At 37.7% G+C, this 19,090-nt stretch overlaps 1 protein-coding gene across 1 annotated transcript in view; it reads left to right on the forward strand.

Annotated features, from left to right (window-relative positions):
- The window catches only part of LOC122973392 (interferon-induced very large GTPase 1-like), a 37,549-nt gene extending 20,707 nt beyond the window's left edge, over positions 1-16,842 (forward strand). Inside the window, 3 exon segments of the mRNA XM_044340859.1 lie at positions 9,083-9,346; positions 12,059-12,114; positions 12,117-16,842. Coding sequence (XP_044196794.1) covers positions 9,083-9,346; positions 12,059-12,114; positions 12,117-16,754 — 4,958 coding nt within the window. The 3' untranslated portion in view covers positions 16,755-16,842.
- The last annotated feature ends 2,248 nt before the right edge of the window (positions 16,843-19,090 follow it).

Genomic DNA, 19,090 nt, shown 5'->3' on the forward strand with positions numbered 1-19,090 from the left:
GATGACAGACACAGAGCTAGACAAAGAATTTGATGAGATGTGGGATAAAACTTTGAAGGAACTATCTTTTTGTGAACAAAAGGTAACAGATGTCTTCACCAGTGTATCTCACAACTTGAGAGCAAATCTCTCACATAAGGGCAGTCATGCAAATGAAATACTGAATAAAAAAGACCTGAAAAATTGTGGACAAATGCCTTTCAAATATAAGCCTACAGTTGAAGGAGCCTTCAACCAAGTTAAACACACTGTGAAAAAGTGGTTTAACATAGATCAAGTAGCGGCTATGCAACAAATGGCTGACAGCATCATAGCTGCTTGTGAAGACATTTTGACACAGAAAATGGAACGAAAAACCAATTACCATGAAACTTACATCCTGGAGATCCTACGCATGATTGATGAGAGGCTGCAAAACAACCAAAATCTGAAGGCAGACATTGAGTTTGAAGTTTCTCTGAAACAGTACATTTGTGGATTTGCAGCTAGAACATTTCAGAAAATGCATGAAGATTTCATACATGTGAATGATCCCAAAACATGCCTCAAACAAAACAAAGAAAAGTTCCGTGCAGATTTCAAAGATGTGTTCAATGAACGAAATCAGTGCCAGAAGAAGGCAGAAGAATTCACTGACAGATGCTTGAAGCCTGCAGTCGAGGACTTTGTCAACCGCTCCTTGGGTCCTGACATCATTGGTGAAATGCTGACATGCCATCAGTTCAGCACCCGGATATTCTTCCAGTATTCAGTTTTACAGGATTTGCTCTCCAAGGATGACTTTGAAAACTATCGGCGCTACATTTGCTCATATGAGGGTTATGTAAAGGAATGGACACTCAACCAAATAAAAGAACACTTCTCTAACCCGTCTAAAGCGTTTGAGTTTGAGGATCGACACGTTCAGTCAAGTATCAATAGCATAAACAATGTCATCAACAAGGCCAAAACAGGAAGGAGTGGCAACTTGAAGACATTTGTTGAAGATATCTGCAAAGCACTTGGTGATAAACTGGTCATTTCCCAGGATGCTCTTGGAGCGTTCATGATCCTGAACAATGCTGACAAGGAACAGTTTGCTCACTGGCTCACACAGTGCGTGAAGGAGATGGCTCAAGCTCTTAGAGAGAAGTTTAAAAAGACAAACATTGAAATGAAACTAATAAATCTCCATGTGAATCCTCAGAATGAGCTTTTCACCAGACTGATTGGATGTGGTAAACAGTGTCCATTCTGCAAAGCGCCTTGTGAGGCAGGAGGAAAAGCACATACTGAGCATTGGACTTCACTACATCGGCCAGAGGGTTTTGGTAGATACAGATGGAATGCCACAGAAAAACTTGTCACTGACATATGTTCTTCTCTTGTGATCAGTGATGCATGTTTCCGCTGCGATGCTACTAAGGATGAATGGCACCCTTACAAGCGTTACAAAGAAATTTTCCCAGACTGGAAAATTGCTCCAGATGTAAGCCTTGAAGCCTCAGACTACTGGAAATATGTAATGGCAAAGTTCAACCATGAATTTGCTAATGCATATAAAGCAAGGCCTGCTGATATTCCTCCAACTTGGAAGAATATCACACTTAAGCAGGCAAAAGTAAGCCTGAAAGAGTCATTCAACATCAAATGAGAAACGACTAACATTTCCTCCTCATGATTTACACATGTGCACATCCTCCTACTTATGTTCATTTATCCTCCTTTCATATTGTCCGTGCTTTTTTAAAAAATTTAACATAGAAGAGAATCAGAAATAGTAACATACTGTATATAAGATGACAAGGATATTTAACTACAACAAAAGAAAAAATCACTACATGTAGTGCTCACTTCTACCTATGATTTCATGTAATGTGTTTAATAAAAAATGTTTTTATTCTTTAGACTATTTTATTCTTTGAGTCAACATATGTTAGGAGCACATGTTACAACATTGCAATCATTAAATCTGAGCTTGCATTTTATGATTTTGTGCAACTGATTACTTTCATTATATTGCAATTGGAAAGATGTATGCAGTTATTCAAAGTATCAAACTGACAGTAAAGTATCTGATATATGAAATATATACAGTTTTAAATGAAAGATTGAATATATGTGGTATTGTCAACATGTATGCAGGATAGAAAGGTTTTTTTGGATCAAATTATGATTGATATGTGATTTTTACTTAGAATATAGAATTGTTTGTCAATGTGTTTGTGAAGTTTTTGGTGTCAAATATTTTCTTTTTTCTTAGTGAATCAAAAGATAATTTAGTCCATATGTCAACATGTATACATAAAGTTTTCAAAATCAAATCAAGTAAGGTTTGTGTTTTTCAAACTCACATCACTTTGTTTTTGTTTCTGTGAAGTATCTAGTGCCATGTACTTACATTTTTAAATGAATTAAAATATGAGCATGCATGTGGTATTGTCATAATGTACCAGAGACTGTGTATTAAATGATTACATTACTTACTTCTATTAACTTAAATAAAGAGACAAAATCAGTTATGAATGTCTTTAATGTTTTATTTGAAGTCTTGGGTTTTTTCATTTGAAAAAGAATGTTGAAACAAGAGAAAACACACGTTTGCTGTAGAAACACAGCTTAAGCTGTGTGGGTGTTTTACATTGTGAGATGTGACTTGTAACTGAACTGCAGTTATGATCAAACTTGTGGCATCAAGGCTGGAGATGCCAGCAGACTAAATAGGCTGGTAAAGAGGACCAGTTCTATGGTCAGGTTGTAACTGGGCTGATGGGAGATGGGGAGCTCCCTCTGCAACAGACTCATTCAACTGAAGTGTAAGACAGAACGCTTCAGGTGCTTGTTGATGTCCACTGCTATCAGACTGCACAACAGCAACTGTGACCCCAGATCGAGCCAGGTGTGACCTCCCTCCACCTCTCTTTTCAACCATACATTGGCTTACATACCCTCCCCATATACAGTACATATACTGAACCCAGTAGTTACTGTGCTGTTACAGTTATTGCAATGCACTTTTTGTCCACTATGACTTTCATTATATTATCATTACTAGTGCAACCACTAAATGTCTTACTCCATACCACGTTATGACTGAACAACTCTACAATGTTACTGTAAAATAGCATAATATACTGTCCTTCTTTATATTGTCATATCATTTTTACACTATGCTACTGTACTGTTTTATTCTGTTATCTCATATTTATTATATGTAATGCATATTTATATTAATATGTTGTACAGACACATCACAATATACAGTACATATGTATGTTTATTTTTGTATGTACTGTATATAGTTTCTCTTCACATTATATTTCATTCATTATGCATAAAGGGTGTATAAATTCTAATCTATAAAACAGACTATTAATATTAATTCCAAACATACTGTATCTACTATTTTCTACTGTTCCACCTTATCTGGATTTAAGATAATTGCAGTATAATTAATTTGTTTTGCATGTATATTTATGCCCAACAGTTAGAGTTATACACGGTATACATCATTCTAAATTTAAAACAAATTCTTTTTTGTTGTTTTTTTTCTCTCTCTCTATTATTATTACTTTTTTCTCTATTTGTATCACATTCTAAGGTTTCTTCTTGTGCTGCCGTAATGCTAAATTCCCTCCTGATATCAATGATGTTCGATCTTATCTTCATTTTATTTCAACAGCTGCATAAAGAGATGGCAGTGGAGACACTGGGGACCAGTCTCAGGGTGGAGGGGCATTCAGCACCATCCTGATTTGACCACATGGTACCTGGTGTTAATAACAATAACATCTGATATAACAGTTTTATTTATGCTAATGTAGGATACCACATTCATTCACCTAGTACTGCAATTAATTTGCTTAAATGTATAATAAAGTCATCTTGTGTTACATTTGTGCTCCTTATTTTATTACTGCTGATACCAAGTCATATCAAGATCTAAGGAAAATATATTGATCAGTTAAAAAAAAATCTTATCGTTTACTTGTGATGTCTATATTGTGGCTTGTTTTTAACTCATCTGTCATGCAGATCTGGATTGAATAATATCTTACATGTATTACAAAAAGGTGTACCAAGCTTCAGTCAAGTTATGCCTCAAATCAATTCCAACAAATTGGAAAAAGGGAGACGTCAGGCTGAAAAACTGAAATCAGAGCTGCTACACGTGTTAGGGTTTGTGCATTTTCTTCTATTAGGAAGAGAAAATGCAAAAAAAACAAACAGGATGGAGGAAACTCACCCCTCCCCCACAGCAGGGTGTGTAATAAGAAGTTGTGGGCAGGAAAAGATGAGCTATGAAAGACGAACGATTAATATGTAACATAAAGCCATATAGTGTTTAATACTTACATATGAATTAAATCCAAAGTTCTATGAGCAGACCATTAAGACCAGTGAAATATACACAGAAAAGTCATATTTTTGTTGTTTCTTATGTTATTTTGATAAAATGAAAAGTAGCTTGTCCTTATTAATGAAACATATCAACTTAACCCTTTATTTAGTATATGTTTAAGTTCAATCCCTTTACAGTATGATATTTCTTTTAAAAAACATTTAATGGGGACAGAGAAGTTTAGTATGTGGTTTGGACATGCAAATAGAGAGTTTCAGTTTAGAGAGCTTCATTTTCTTGTAACTCACATAACTGCCAACTGTTCATAGGAAATGACACAGAAAGCGACTGCACCCAACTGCAGTATAAAAGTAGAAGCCTGAGGTGGTGCTTTGGCATTCGCAGGAGAGCGCAGTGCTTTAATTTGAGGCCAAACTCTTGACCTATTACAACATATTGCATATAGAGTAGATATAAACTCCTGGATAAAATAAGGATGTCATTGTGACATGGACAAATCAGTCTTACAAAGGTAGGTCACCATGTTATTGCTTCTTCTGTGTTTTTTTTCTTTGCTTACACATGTGGGTGACCTGTAAAGCAAAGTGAAAAAAGCAAAAGAAAACATGAAAAAATACAGTAATGGAATGTAACTAAGTACATGTACTTATCCTGTAGCTCACTCAATGTAAATAGCTATATTATACCTTTTACTCCACTACGTTTGACAGCTATAGTTACTACTTGATTTTACATTCAAAACAAATGATTGGCTCATAAAACATGATGCATTGTTATAGATTAAACGACCTAACAGTAACATTAACTTATTCACGAGGACTGTTTGTCTGCATAATAAATACCTTTACTGTTTTTGCTGATCATTTCTGTTCTGTCATGTAAGAATAGGTTTGTAAAGTGGTAGATTCATGAATGCAGCCCTTACTTGTAACAGAGTATTTTTACATATTGCTACATCTACTTAAGTAAAAGATGTGAATACTTGTGCCACTGGAAAAATATTACTTGCAGCAAAAAAGCGGTAGTTATTTCATAGCCTGAAACAGATGCATGAATCAGCGGATTCTTTTTATTTTTTTGTTTTTATCTGGCCTTAACAGCAGATTACAGTTGTGATTCTTGCTTTTGGTCCATATTGTTTGTGTTATTGTTAGTGTTGTTGGCTGCAAACTTACAGGGTTCTTTCCTTTTACTTTAGGTAAACAAAACAATGGATTATTGAAAAAAATAAAAATAATAAAATTACATGGCAAATACATATTTTTCTATCAGTTATTGATTGATTCATTACATCAAAAATGCATATTTTTCTCAATTATCAAGGAGCTGTATGATGCATCAGATACCTTCCCTGACTGTGAGGAAGGAGACTCTCCTGCAACACCACGGTCTGACTGTAAATGTGAGTGATGCACGTGTAGAGGGTCAGCCTTAAGCAATCTATTGTCCAGCAGAGAGAAATAAATAAATACTATTTAATCCAATAAATTGTACACATTTTTACTACTTAAAACATGTTGTAATGTGGAGTTCCTAAGAGGTATTTTTCTTCTTTTCTCTTATGACAGATGTTCCTCCACCAGGAGAAGTAACAGTTCTCCATGCTGGCACTGAGACTGTTTCTCTTGGTTTGACACTTGTTAGGTATAAACTACATATAGATTACTCCAGTGACACACATGGAGGAAGTGTGATTGTGGAAGACTCCAGCACTGTAGATGTTGATGGACTGCATCCTGGGACTGAGTATACATTCAGAATCACAAGGAGAGCAGAAAATGGAAATCAAAGCGAAACAGCTTCTCTATCTGTCTTCACAGGTAAATTTGAAATTCTGGAATTAAAATTAAATTGTTTATCAATACAGTAAAGCTTTGGCTGAGTGGTTGTTAAGCTCAACAAATGTTTCCTCAGAACTTTAACATAGATGAATGTACTTCTTACACTGAGATATTCTGTCAGTTCATGATACAGTATTCAGGTTTATGTCAGACTAAAGAGGTTGCAAAATGTGTACTTGTACAAATTGTGTGCGGTGATTTTATGTTACATACATGTTTCCCTGTATGTTACTTTTCTGTCTTCCACAGCTCTTATGTATGGTGTTAGATTTATGTCATGTGTCGCGAGCGCGATATAACACGCTCAAAATTGGGCAAATGTATTTCACACAAGCAGATATTAACTGCCACTCACACGGTATAATGGTGTGCTCACACCGGATGCGAAGCAAATTTTTCGTGCAATGATATTACATACAAAGTCAATGCAAAATTAGACGCAAATTAGCAATATCTAAATTTATTTACCGCTTTAACGTCTATAGTTTTCGTCTGGGAAGTGCAGTAAATCAACACAATTTTGGGGGGAGTTTCGTGAGATGGCTTAATGCAAGTTATCACAGCAAAACGAACAGAGAAGAGTCGATAATGTCTCAAATGTTGGTATGACTGTTGTTAGCAGGAGGACTGAGCCGTCATCATGGCAGGCAGGCTGAGCTTCAGTAACATCACCGTGCTGGGTCCTATTGTCCGGGTGGGGAAAATTTGCTTCGCGTTTGGTACACAACATAGATCCTCATGCACAAATTAAACAACCAAGAGTGATGCAGGCACCTGTGAGAAAGAAACAAAACATAAGGACAAACAAAGAGTGGCACCTGCGTGTTTAGAATGAAGCAGGAAGCGCACAAAGCAGCCACTGCAGGCCAGAGAGCTTCTGCTTGGCGAGAACTGGAGAACACACACACACTCTCACAAGCTGCTGTCAGTTGAGGTCTGCTCGAACAAACAGACCTGACGTGGTCATTTGGGGGCAGAAACCAAGGGAGGCACTGGCCCTCTTATGAATTGTCACTTTCAACCATACACTGTATAAAAATATCATAATATTAGTATCATAATAATAATGTAATAGTCATAATATTTCAACACGATCACACCCACATGGACCTCCTCGCACCTTGACTAACAGCTGTCATTAACTGAACAGGCAGACAGTTTGGCCATGTGACTAAAAAGGACAGCATTAAATCAGAGCATTTGTGTTTAGATATATTCCCAACAGCTGAGTACACATTACTCATATCATTACCATGATGTTTTATTTTTATATGATGGACTTAATGTACATAAATCTCATCAACCTGCAGTGAGCCGTGAGTACTGAGCCTGGCTGCTCAGATCATGAAGCAACAGCAAGCAAGCAAAGTTTATTTACATAGCATCTTTCACAGACATCGCTCACAAAGTGCTTTACAGTCAAAGAAATAAAATTAAATACAATCAAATCAAAATAAATAAAAACAAAGACACCAGATAAAATATGCAAGGAGAAAAGACATAACAGACAGCACCACCTACTGACAGCCCGGGCTGCTGCATGGACACACGGGGTTACTTATGAGGCAGTTATCAGAAAAACAGTGTTACAGCGAATGTAGAAGTGTTAAGGTGAATTAATAAATGTGATCTAGATTAGAGTTAGGTCTATCCAGAAAAATTAATGTATAGTTGCATCTAAACAGATTGAAACCCACACCAAAATAATCTTCCCACAAAAATAACCCAATAATATTTCACTTTATTCTTTTACATAGAAGTACAATAATAACACAAAAATGGTTAAAAATCATCATACATTATTTAGGACTCATAATCTAGTTCCCAACAGTCCGACACAGATTCATCATAATCTAGTGAGCTTTCACACGCTTTCAGTGTTACCTTTAGTCTGGAGTGAAAGGCAACAGGGGCAAATTTCATCTTAATAGAAAGATTTTTATGGACATTGTTTGGTAATATTACCAATGTCCTTGAGGTGGAAACTTAACGCACAACTCGTCTGGACAAATCCTTGTTCATCATGTTGCATATTTCAAGTCAAATTTGGAATGTAACATGTTTTAAGAACATAAAAATCTATTGTGATTCAAGTAAAAACTAGTTGCCTTTTAGGTGAAATAACAAGAAATACAGAAAAAAAAAAAAAAAAGAAAACTCATTAATAAATCATCTTGTAATTAATATATTAATGGTCAAATTCTGCTGACATACAGTCTATACACTGTAATAAATAAATAGGCCTTTATAAAACCAGAAAATCATAACTATGGTACACAGACAACATTATGAGGCTCTTGCATTGGCTAGTTACTGATGACTGGCATTCTGTCCCTCGTTCAAATACCATCAATACTGATCCATTTCTGTTTTGAGAGTTTTCCATGTATCACTGCCCTCAAATAGTTGATGAAAACGGGCATTCATAATGATTCAAGTTTATTATCCTTGGCAAAAATAAAGCAAATAAATGTCACCCTTAGCATAGACCTTCAGAGAAATGTAGACAAGTTTGCAGTTTGATCTTGTCAAGAGTCAGATCTATTCATGCGAGCAGAACTCAGCTTCGAGAGCAGATTGAACCAGTGAGAGCGTGTGTGCCCTCCAACGTTCACCATGCAGAAACTCTCTTGTGTGTGGTGGCTGCTTGGTGTGCTTGCTGCTTAGTTCTAAACAGGCAGGTGCCATTCTTTGATTCTCATTATGTTAGGACTTATACCGTGCGACTGTCAGATAATATCTGCATGTGTGAAATAATATAATTTGCTCATGAGCATGTTTTACCATGCTTGCGACATATGATAGAAATCTGATGCCATACTTATGCTTGGCAGGCAAACAGTACAAATATAGAGGAAACTTTTCAATTATAATTGAAACTATTATATTGTTCCCACAGATCCCAGCCCTCCTGCGCAGATTACAGTCTATCAGGTCAGCAGTGAGTCACTGTCTCTGCGTTGGGACACTCCTGCTGGTGAAGTGGAGAACTACATTGTGACTTGTTGCAGTGAAGAAGAGACCTGTGTGCAAGAGCTGACAACAGACACAAACAGTCTGACTTTCAGCAGCCTGAAGCCAGGGGTTTGTTACTCCCTCCAAGTTTCTTCACAACTGAAAAACAGAAGAAGAAGCAAGCCAGTCGTAACATCTGTACACACAAGTAAGTAAAAGAAAAATATTACGAAAAAGAATTAAGCAATAAAATAAAGAGAAATAAAACAAATAAAGGCAAATACCAGCTTGTCTGTAGGAATATGTTTAAAGCTCCTCTGGGATATTAAAGCACCTGAAGAAGTAAAAGATCAGACAAGTAAAAATATACACATTGCATTAATAAATAATAGCGGTAATGAAAATGGAACATAAACACAAGCATAAAGCTTTATACCTTTCCTCCAATCAATTGATATTAAGGAAAAAAAAGTAAAACTTTATTTATTTTACTCTTCTATTTACCTTTCACAGTTTATTTTATTGTTCACCTCCTCATTGTTAGGGGTATGGCTCTGTGGATGGTAATGTCAATCTGTTGGTCTCTCTGTCCACCACTTTGGCCCAGACTGAAACAACTCAACAACTATTAAATGGATTGCCATGGAATTTTGAAAGGAAGAATCTTACTGACTTTGGTGATCCCTTGACTTTGTATCTAGCGCCATCATCACATCAAAATTTGTCCAAATCTTTGGTTTATGACCTAAGTACCTAAAAAACTGAATGACATTCCCACCAGCCTGTTGTGGCTGACATACTGACATACTAAACTAGGATTGTGAAAATGGTAAACATTATACCTGCTAAACATTAGCATATTAGCATTGTCATTGTGAACATGCTGACCTCACTGCGCCAATTGTAAAACCTTACAGAGTCCATAGCATGGCTGTAGACTCTTATGCTTTGCTTTCTGAATCAGCAACCAAACAAACATCCACTGGGTAAAAGTGCACTGTAATGTCAGTTTGCAGGCTCCATAGACAATAAGCTTGTCAGCTGCAGCACACTAGACCTGCAACTGTCGTTTTGGTCAGTTTAGATGCTTGTGTGGTCGTTAGGGTTTGGTTATGCTTGAACAGAACTCGTTTGAATTGGTGCCGGCAAGAAATTAATGAACGATTCTTTTTCATAGTGATTTTTTTTTTTGAGTTTGATTTGTACTGGGTGTACACTGGTACGCACTGCCTCCAGGAAATAGTCATATGCTTGTACTCTAAAGTCAGACACTGACTGCCTACTCTGCTTATATATTTCATCAAAGTAACTGTCAGCTAGGTTGAAAAGATGATCATTGATTACTCTTTTCCCTGCCAATATTTACCAACTAAATTGTTATAGAAAGTAAAATGTAAAATCTGCTCTCTACCATGCATTTACAGGAGATGTTTTGGGTAGAGTAACATGTCCGTGCCTGGTGATGGTAAACATTGTTAATCAGCACAAGTGAGTCTGCTCCTTGAGCAATCCATTTGTGATCCCTTTTCCATCTGCCAATCCAATTTGTCCAAATTGTGCTTGCTACTGAGATCATTCAGTACTCGTACAAAACCATATACTCAACTCAACCTGATGAGTTGGCTGCTGCTCTCACATACCTGCCAACACTCCCTATTTTTAACCCTTTTTCCCACTGTGCTCCCGATTGGTAATTATTCCCATTAATCTCCCAATTTCATAGTTCTTCTTTTTTGTTATCACAATATGTTTCTGGGACTGTACAGCATGTGTGCACAGCTGCTCTCTGCGTAGGTAGTCTTCCATCCTGTCCCCTGTCCTGCTGCTAATGTGATAGACTGCCTGCAGGTACTGCTGGTGGAGCAAGGAGGTGCTGGATTGTCTCAGCCAGTGGCAAAATTTACAAGAATTTGCCAATGTTAAGATATGTGGCAAACTCAGATAAACAGCTGAGTTTATCTGAGATAAGCTACATACAGACAGCTTTCGTTGTGGTACACTGTGGCTGTGTAAAACATGATGATAAAGTACTTATTGGCTTTCTACTTGTGAAGGTTTTGTTGCACTTACAGTAGCCTAACAAGTGTTTCATCAACTTGAGTAAAACGTTATCTTTCACCTCAACCCCCCCAAAAAAACCTCCCGATTTTTGAAACCTAAGTGTTGCCAGGTATACTCTTGTATATATTTACTTCCTGTACATGCTGAACTGCTGCCCGTATGCCAAAGAATACCAAAGAGAACACCAGATTCGTTCATGTACCAGAATCTGACAGTAGACTCGGTGCCTCAGTTTTGAATATTGCAGGGAGGAGTAGCACAAGCAAAAACAGCCACAGTGAGATCTTAGATGAAGAGCTGCAGATGACAGGCTCTTACTGCATTTTCTACAAACCACCATACCTCCTACATATAACCAAGGTAAACAACTTATTTCACCTTTCCAGTGGAAAAACACAGCGTGGTTCGACTGCTCATGGCTGTTCATGGCATGACTCAGCTTTACAACCCCTACCACCATGGAAAATCCCTATTAGTGTGTATTGCACACCTGGGACTATGCCCTCTATTGACTGGTCTACATGTGCCATCATGGGAGCAAATCTAATAAAATTACTGATTTTTTGAAAGGTTGAATTAATGCTGGGAAATAGGACAGTGGTGTATCCTGATTAGCTGAAGCAGGTCAACATATGATGATGTGTGTCAAGACGTGCTTTTATGGGTGCTTTATATTTTAGTGAGGATGGAAGGCACGGCACAAAATTGTGCTCTGTGACAAATTACCAAGGGTTTCAGGTTACATCAGTCGACATTACAAGTGCACTTATTTTATGTACCAATTATGTTTGGATGTGTGCTTTAGTAAATTAAAACAACCAAACATGATTTTAATAATTATTGTCATTCATGTTCACAGAGAAACAGCTGGAGACATTATTGGAGGATCTGGGCTTGGAGCAGCACTACAGTGATAAGTTGAGAAGTTATCCCTGAGGACAATACTTCAAATTGATGAGAGGACCATTACTGATGAACTTGTTAAGTGTAATTCAGATCTTCCGTGGTATTTTCTGAAAAAACTGATGATGGTTAATGTGACAGCTAGGAATGTGAAATATACATCAGTATGTGAGTCAGTACATGAGAACCATGATGCTTTGTCAGGGAATACAAGGTTAGATCTTAAGAATCTGGTCGACAGTCCAAATTCAGGTGACATGCTAAACCCCCTCGACATAATCACTGCTCTCTTTCTGTGTTCTGATGGTTTTGTACAGCAGGAAATGGCACTCAAAATGTCTATGTGTCAGTTTTCTGTGCCTCTGCTGCTTCCCAATTGTGACACAGAACAGTGCACACTCATGCTATGGGCCATGAGAGACATTGTTAAAAAGTACAGACCTCAGTCCCTTTCTGAATCTAAGGGCTTCATTGAAGACAGAATTGTTCTCTCAGATCTTCCAATGATATCTTTTGTGAGACTGGGTGAATGCTCCTTGTCCAAGTCAGAGATTCTCAATAAGCTTCTGAGCAATTCTCAGCAGTACCATGACACCTTTGTTCACCACAATATGGAGTCAGGCGACAGCCCGAGGAGAATATCCAATGGATTGGTTGAAATTACTTGGTACCTCCCTTGTGGAAACAAAAACATGGATCTTTTCAGTGAACCAGTTGCTGTAGCTAACCTTCGTGGGGATATTGCTTCATTTGAAACACAATACTCTTTTTTGTGTCAAACATCTGCTGCAGTTTTTGTGTTCTTTGACAATTTGGACTCTGAGTGCAGGTTACTGACCAACCAACACCACAAGACACAGATCTTCTTGGTGGGCAACCATCAGAGGGAGAACTTCAGTCTAGATGCTTTAGAAAAAGTAGCAACTGAGTTGGGCTTGACTAACAGCAACATTATTTTGAAGACTAAGCGCATGAATGATGCAGACTTTGTCAAAAATTTGAGGAAAACAGTCAGCGATGTAGTGGAGAACCCAAAGAAAAACATGCCAATAGAGCAGATGGCTGACATTGCCCATGAACTTGGAATCCTGGTTGATGAACACTCTCCAGGGTGCCAGATTGCCAAGAAAAATGCAGATGCCATCACTGCAGAAATTCAAGACACTCTTACATACAAAGAAGCTCAGCTTCCCTTGCAAGGCCAAATATGGAAAGATTTGACTTGCTTAGAGAAGGAAGAATTTCGGCTTCGAAAAGCTGGGTCTGAAAACATAGAAATGTACAAAAGTGATCTTCAGGAACAGAAAACAAAACTTCGGGAAAAACAGAACTCTCATGACATGTCAAATGCTATGACATGCTTCATCAATGCAATATCAAGCCCAGGAATAGAGAGATGTTATTTCCTGAAATGGATGCGAATGAACCTCGATAACCTGTCTCGAGAAAAACTGTCTGATCTCAGGGAGCAGTACAAAAAGAAATGCCAAAATTCTGAAAACAAAGAGGAGATTAAAGACATTGACAGAAAACTTTCCAACAGCTCACTGGGGACTGAACACTTCCTCCGTGAAATGGGTCAAATCTATGAGGCTTCAGTTTCCCTTCCAGAAACAGACCCATCACGTCAACAATTACAGCATCTTCCAAAACTCTGTGCAGAATTGTTACTTGATGGATTTCCTCTTGAGCTTGTTGACGGAGATGCATCCAACATACCTCTTAGATGGGTGAGTGATGTTCTCTCTCAGCTCAATGCCTTGGTGTCTCCTAAGAGCAAGATATTGGTGGTCACAGTTCTTGGAGTTCAGAGCACAGGAAAGTCCACTCTCCTTAACACAATGTTTGGAGTCCAGTTTGCCGTCAGCAGTGGTCGATGCACTCGAGGTGCCTTCATGTTACTCATCAGAGTCAATGAAGATGTCAAAAAAGTACTCAACTGTGACTTCATGGTGATCATTGACACTGAGGGCTTAAAGTCACCAGAGCTTGCACAACTGGATGATAGCCATGAGCATGACAATGAGCTCGCAACCCTCGTTGTGGGGCTGAGTGATATCACTATTATCAATATTGCAATGGAGAATTCAACAGAAATGAAAGACATCCTACAAATAGTTGTGCATGCTTTTCTCAGGATGAAAGAGGTGGGCAAAAAGCCCAAATGTCAGTTTGTTCACCAGAATGTGTCAGATGTTTCAGCCCATGAGAAGAACTTACGAGACAGGAAACTGCTCTTGCAACAGTTAAATGAGATGACGCAGGCAGCAGCCAAAATGGAAAAGAAAGAGGAGAACAAGAGCTTCACTGATGTGATGGAGTACCGTCCCGACACCGGGAACTGGTACATTCCTGGACTCTGGAATGGGAACCCACCAATGGCACCAGTCAATGCAGGGTACAGTGAAGCTGTATATGAGCTCAAGAAGAACATCATCCAAATGTTGGGAAATTGTGACTCATCTGCCAACAAAATCTCTGAGTTTACAGAGTGGATGTCAAGCCTCTGGAATGCAGTAAAGCATGAAAACTTCATCTTCAGCTTCAGAAACAGCTTAGTGGCTGATGCCTACATGAGGCTTTGCACAGAATTCAACAAATGGGAATGGGAATTCAAAAAGGAAATGTATACTTGGGTCACAAATGCTGAAACAAGAATTTCCAATTTTGGTACAGTTGCTGTGAAGTCAGAGAGCCATGACATGAGTGAACTTCTCACATATTTGAAAAGTGAAGCTTGCACTCTGCTGTCTAAATGGGAGACAAAGCTTCTTGAAAATTTGACAAAGTACTTCAAGCAAACAGAGGGTCATGTCTACCTAGTTGAAGGATACAAAGAGGAATTCTCCAACAGTGCAAAGAGCCTTCGACGAGAAATGGAGAGGTCTGTGTTTAATCAGCTGGAAGCAGCAGCTGACATCAGACAGGGTATGGTAAAGCTGGATAGCATCAAGGAGAATCACACAAAACAATTAGAGGAGAGAGTGTGTGCATTAATTGAGGACTGTCGGAAGAAAAAAGTCAAGATGACAGACAAAGAGCTAGACAATGAATTTAATGAGATGTGGGATAAAACTTTGAAGGAACTATCTTTTTGTGAACAAAAGGTAACAGATGTCTACACCAATGTAACTCACAACCTGAGAACAAATCTCTCACATAAAGGCAGTCATGCAAATGAAATATTGAATAAAAAAGACCTGAAAAATTGTGGACTTGAGCCTTTCAAATATGCAGTTGAAGGGGTTATCAAAAAACTTAAAAACAAAGTGATGACGTGGTTTACAGAAGATCAAGTAGCGGCTATGCAAGAAATGGCTGACAGCATCATAGCCGCTTGTAAAGACATTCTGTCACAGAAAATGGTACGAAAAACCAATTACCATGAAACTTACATCCACGACATCCTACGCATGATTGATGAGAGGCTGCAAAACAATCAGCATGTTACAACAGACATAGAGTTTGAGGTTTCTCTAAAACAGCACATCTGTGGTTTAGCAGCCAGAACATTTCAGAAAATGCATGAAGATTTCATACATGTGAATGATCCTTACAGATGTCTGCATACAAACAAAGAAAAGTTTCGTGCAGATTTCAAAGATGTGTTCAATGAACGAGACCAGTGCCAGAAGAAGGCAGAAGAATTCACCAACCGATGCTTGAAGCCTGCAGTCGAAGACTTTGTCAACCGCTCCTTGGGTCTTGACATCATTGGTGAAATGCTGACATGCCAACAGTTCAGCACCCGGTATTTCTTCCAGTATGCAGTTTTACTGGATTTGCTCACCAAGGATGACTTTAAAAAGTATCTGAGCTACATTTGCTCATATGAGGATTATGTAAAGGAGTGGACATTTGACCGAATAATGGAACACTTCTCTGACCCATCTATGGTGTCTAAGTTTGAAGATCAACGACTTCAGTCAAGTATCAAAAGCATAAACAATGCCATGGAAAATGCCAAAAAAGGAAAGAGTGGCAACTTGAAGACATTTGTTGAAGATATCTGCAAGGAACTTGGTGATAAACTGGTCATTTCCCAGGATGCTCTCGGTGCTTTCATGATCCTTAACAATGCCGACCAGGAACAGTTTGCTCACTGGCTCACACAGTGCGTGAAGGAGATGGCCCAAGCTCTTAGAGAGACATTTAAAAAAACGAACATTGAAATGAAACTAAAAAATCTCCACGTGAAGCCTCAGAATGAACTTTTCACCAAAGTGATGGGATGTGGTAAACAGTGTCCATTCTGCAAAGCGCCTTGTGACGCAGGAGGAAAAGCACATACTGAGCACTTTGCTTCACTACATCGGTCACAGGGTCTGGGACAATACAGGTTTCTTTGGACAGGGCAACTTGTCACTGACATATGTTCTTCTCTTGTGACCAGTGACAAGAATTTTCTATGTGAAGCCACAAATCATGGATCTCACCCTTACAAGTGTTATCAAGAAATCTTCCCAGACTGGAAAATTCCACCGGATGTAAGCCTTCAGGCATCAGACTACTGGAAATATGTAATGACAAAGTTCAACAATGAGTTTGCTAAAGAATACGATGCACAGCCTGCTGATATTCCTGCAACCTGGAAAAATATCACACATAAGAAAGCAGAAGCTAGCCTGAAAGAGTCATTTAACATTAAGTGAGATAGTACTAACATTCCCTCCTCAAGTGATTTGACATTACAGAGGTGCACATCCTCCTCTTTATGTTCATCTATCCTTGTCCAATGAATACTTTGATCTTGGTTTGTTTTATATGAAAGAGAGGGGTCACAAATAGTATTGTTTTTGAGCGCTCATCTCTAACTGAGATTGCATTTGATATGTTAAATAAAAATAATCTGCTTTAACTGTATATTGATGTTGATAAAGACATGTTTAAATACTTTAAATCAATGTAAATATTAGGAGCACATGTTACAAACATTAAAATCATTAAATCTGAGCTTGCATTGTATAATTTTGTGACTGTTGATTTTCATTATAATGTAATTGAAAAGATGTATGCAATTAATCAAAGCATCAAAGTGACAGTGAAGTATGTGATGTCACATATGTAGTTTTAAATGAAAGATTGTTCAATCTATATGTGGTATTGTCAACATGTATGAAGGATAGAAAGTTTGTTTTTTGATCAAATTATGGTTGATATGTGATTTTTACTTTTCTTAGAATATAGAATTGTTTGTTTATATGTTTATGAAGTTTTTAATGTCAAATATTTACTTTTTCTTAATGAATCAAAAGATAATTTAGTCCATATGTCAACATGTATACATACTGGTTACATACTGTTACTGGTGCCATGTATGTACATCTTTAAATGAATTAAAATATCAGCATATATGTGGTACTGTCATAATGTACCAGAGACTGTGTATTAAATGATTACATTACTTACTTCTGTTAACTTAAGTAAAAAGACAAAATCAGTTATGAATGTCTTTAATGTTTTATTTGAAGTCTTGGGTTTTTTCATTTGAAAAAGAATGTTGAAACAAGACAAAACACACATTTGCTGTAGAAACACAGCTTAAGTTGTGTGTGTGTTTGCCATTGTGAGATGAGTGTCATGTAAACGTGTTTAATGCATGTTGAAATAAGAATAAACCAAAATCCAGCCCCAGCTGTGTGAGCCACAGGACTGCAGTGAGTCATTAAACTGCAGTTATGGTAAAAAAAAATTCAATTACTCTTGGCTAGTTTTCATCATCATAACACATCAGAAAAATACAAGGTACTTTGCATTGATGGCAAGAGTTTGGATTGTAGGTAACACACAATGTTATCATTCAGGGAGAGGTAGTAGAGATGGGGGACTCCTACAAGGGCATTGGGGTGCAACTTGACAAAAGGCTGGTGATGCCAGCAGACTAAATAAGCTGGTAAAGAGGACCGGCTCTGTGGTCAGGTTGTAACTGGGCTGATGGCAGATGGGGAGCTCCTTCTGCAACAGACTCATTCAACTGAAGTGTAAGACAGAACGCTTCAGGTGCTCGTTGATGTCCACTACTATCAGATTGCACAATAGCCCCGACCAAGCCAGGTGTAACCTTCCTTCACTCCTCTTTTCAACCACACACTGGCTTACATACCCTCCCCATATACAGTACATATACTGAACCCAGTAGTTACTGTGCTAACAGTTATTGCAATGCACTTTTTGTCCACTATGGCTTTCATTATATTGAAATTACTACTGCAACTACTAAATGTCTTACTCCATACCACAGAATGACTGAACAACTGTACAATGTTACTGTAAAATAACATAATATACTGTCCTTCTTTATGTCATATCATTTTTACACTATGCTACTGTACTGTTTTATTATCTCATATTTATTATATGTAATGCATATTCATATTAATATGTTGTATAGACACATCACAATGTACAGTACATATGTATGTGTATTTTTGTATGTACTGTATATAGTTTCCCTTCACATTATACTTCATTATGCATAAAGGGTGTAAAAATTCTAATCTATAAAACAGATTTTTAATATTAATTCCAAACATACTGTATCTACTACTATCTACTGTCCAACCTTATCTGGATTTAAGATAATTGCACTATTGTTTCGGCACATATATTCATGCCCATCAGTTAGAGTTATATGCTGTATACATCATTCTAATTTTAATCTTTTTTGTTGTCTCTGTCTCCCTCTTTCCATCATTTTTACCTTTTTCTTTCTTTACATCATGTTTCTATCTACCTCTCAGGTTTATTCTTATGACCACAGTTCCTCAACTTATTTCTCAGCTATTATTTGGGCTTCAGCACATAGACCCACACACACTCTGAGATGATTGTACCTTGAAATGTAGATGTCAACCATGGAAATGGTGAAGCACACCATGACCAAAATGAGACCTTTGGGAAGCACTGCTCTTGCACTTTGTGTGTGGATGTACTTGTGTGTGTGAGTTAAGACTGCAAGTTTAAATCTGTACGTAGTGTGTATGTGTCT

This window comes from Thunnus albacares, chromosome 22 (genome assembly GCF_914725855.1).
Source record: "Thunnus albacares chromosome 22, fThuAlb1.1, whole genome shotgun sequence".
In the NCBI taxonomy this organism is placed as follows: Eukaryota; Metazoa; Chordata; class Actinopteri; order Scombriformes; family Scombridae; genus Thunnus; species Thunnus albacares.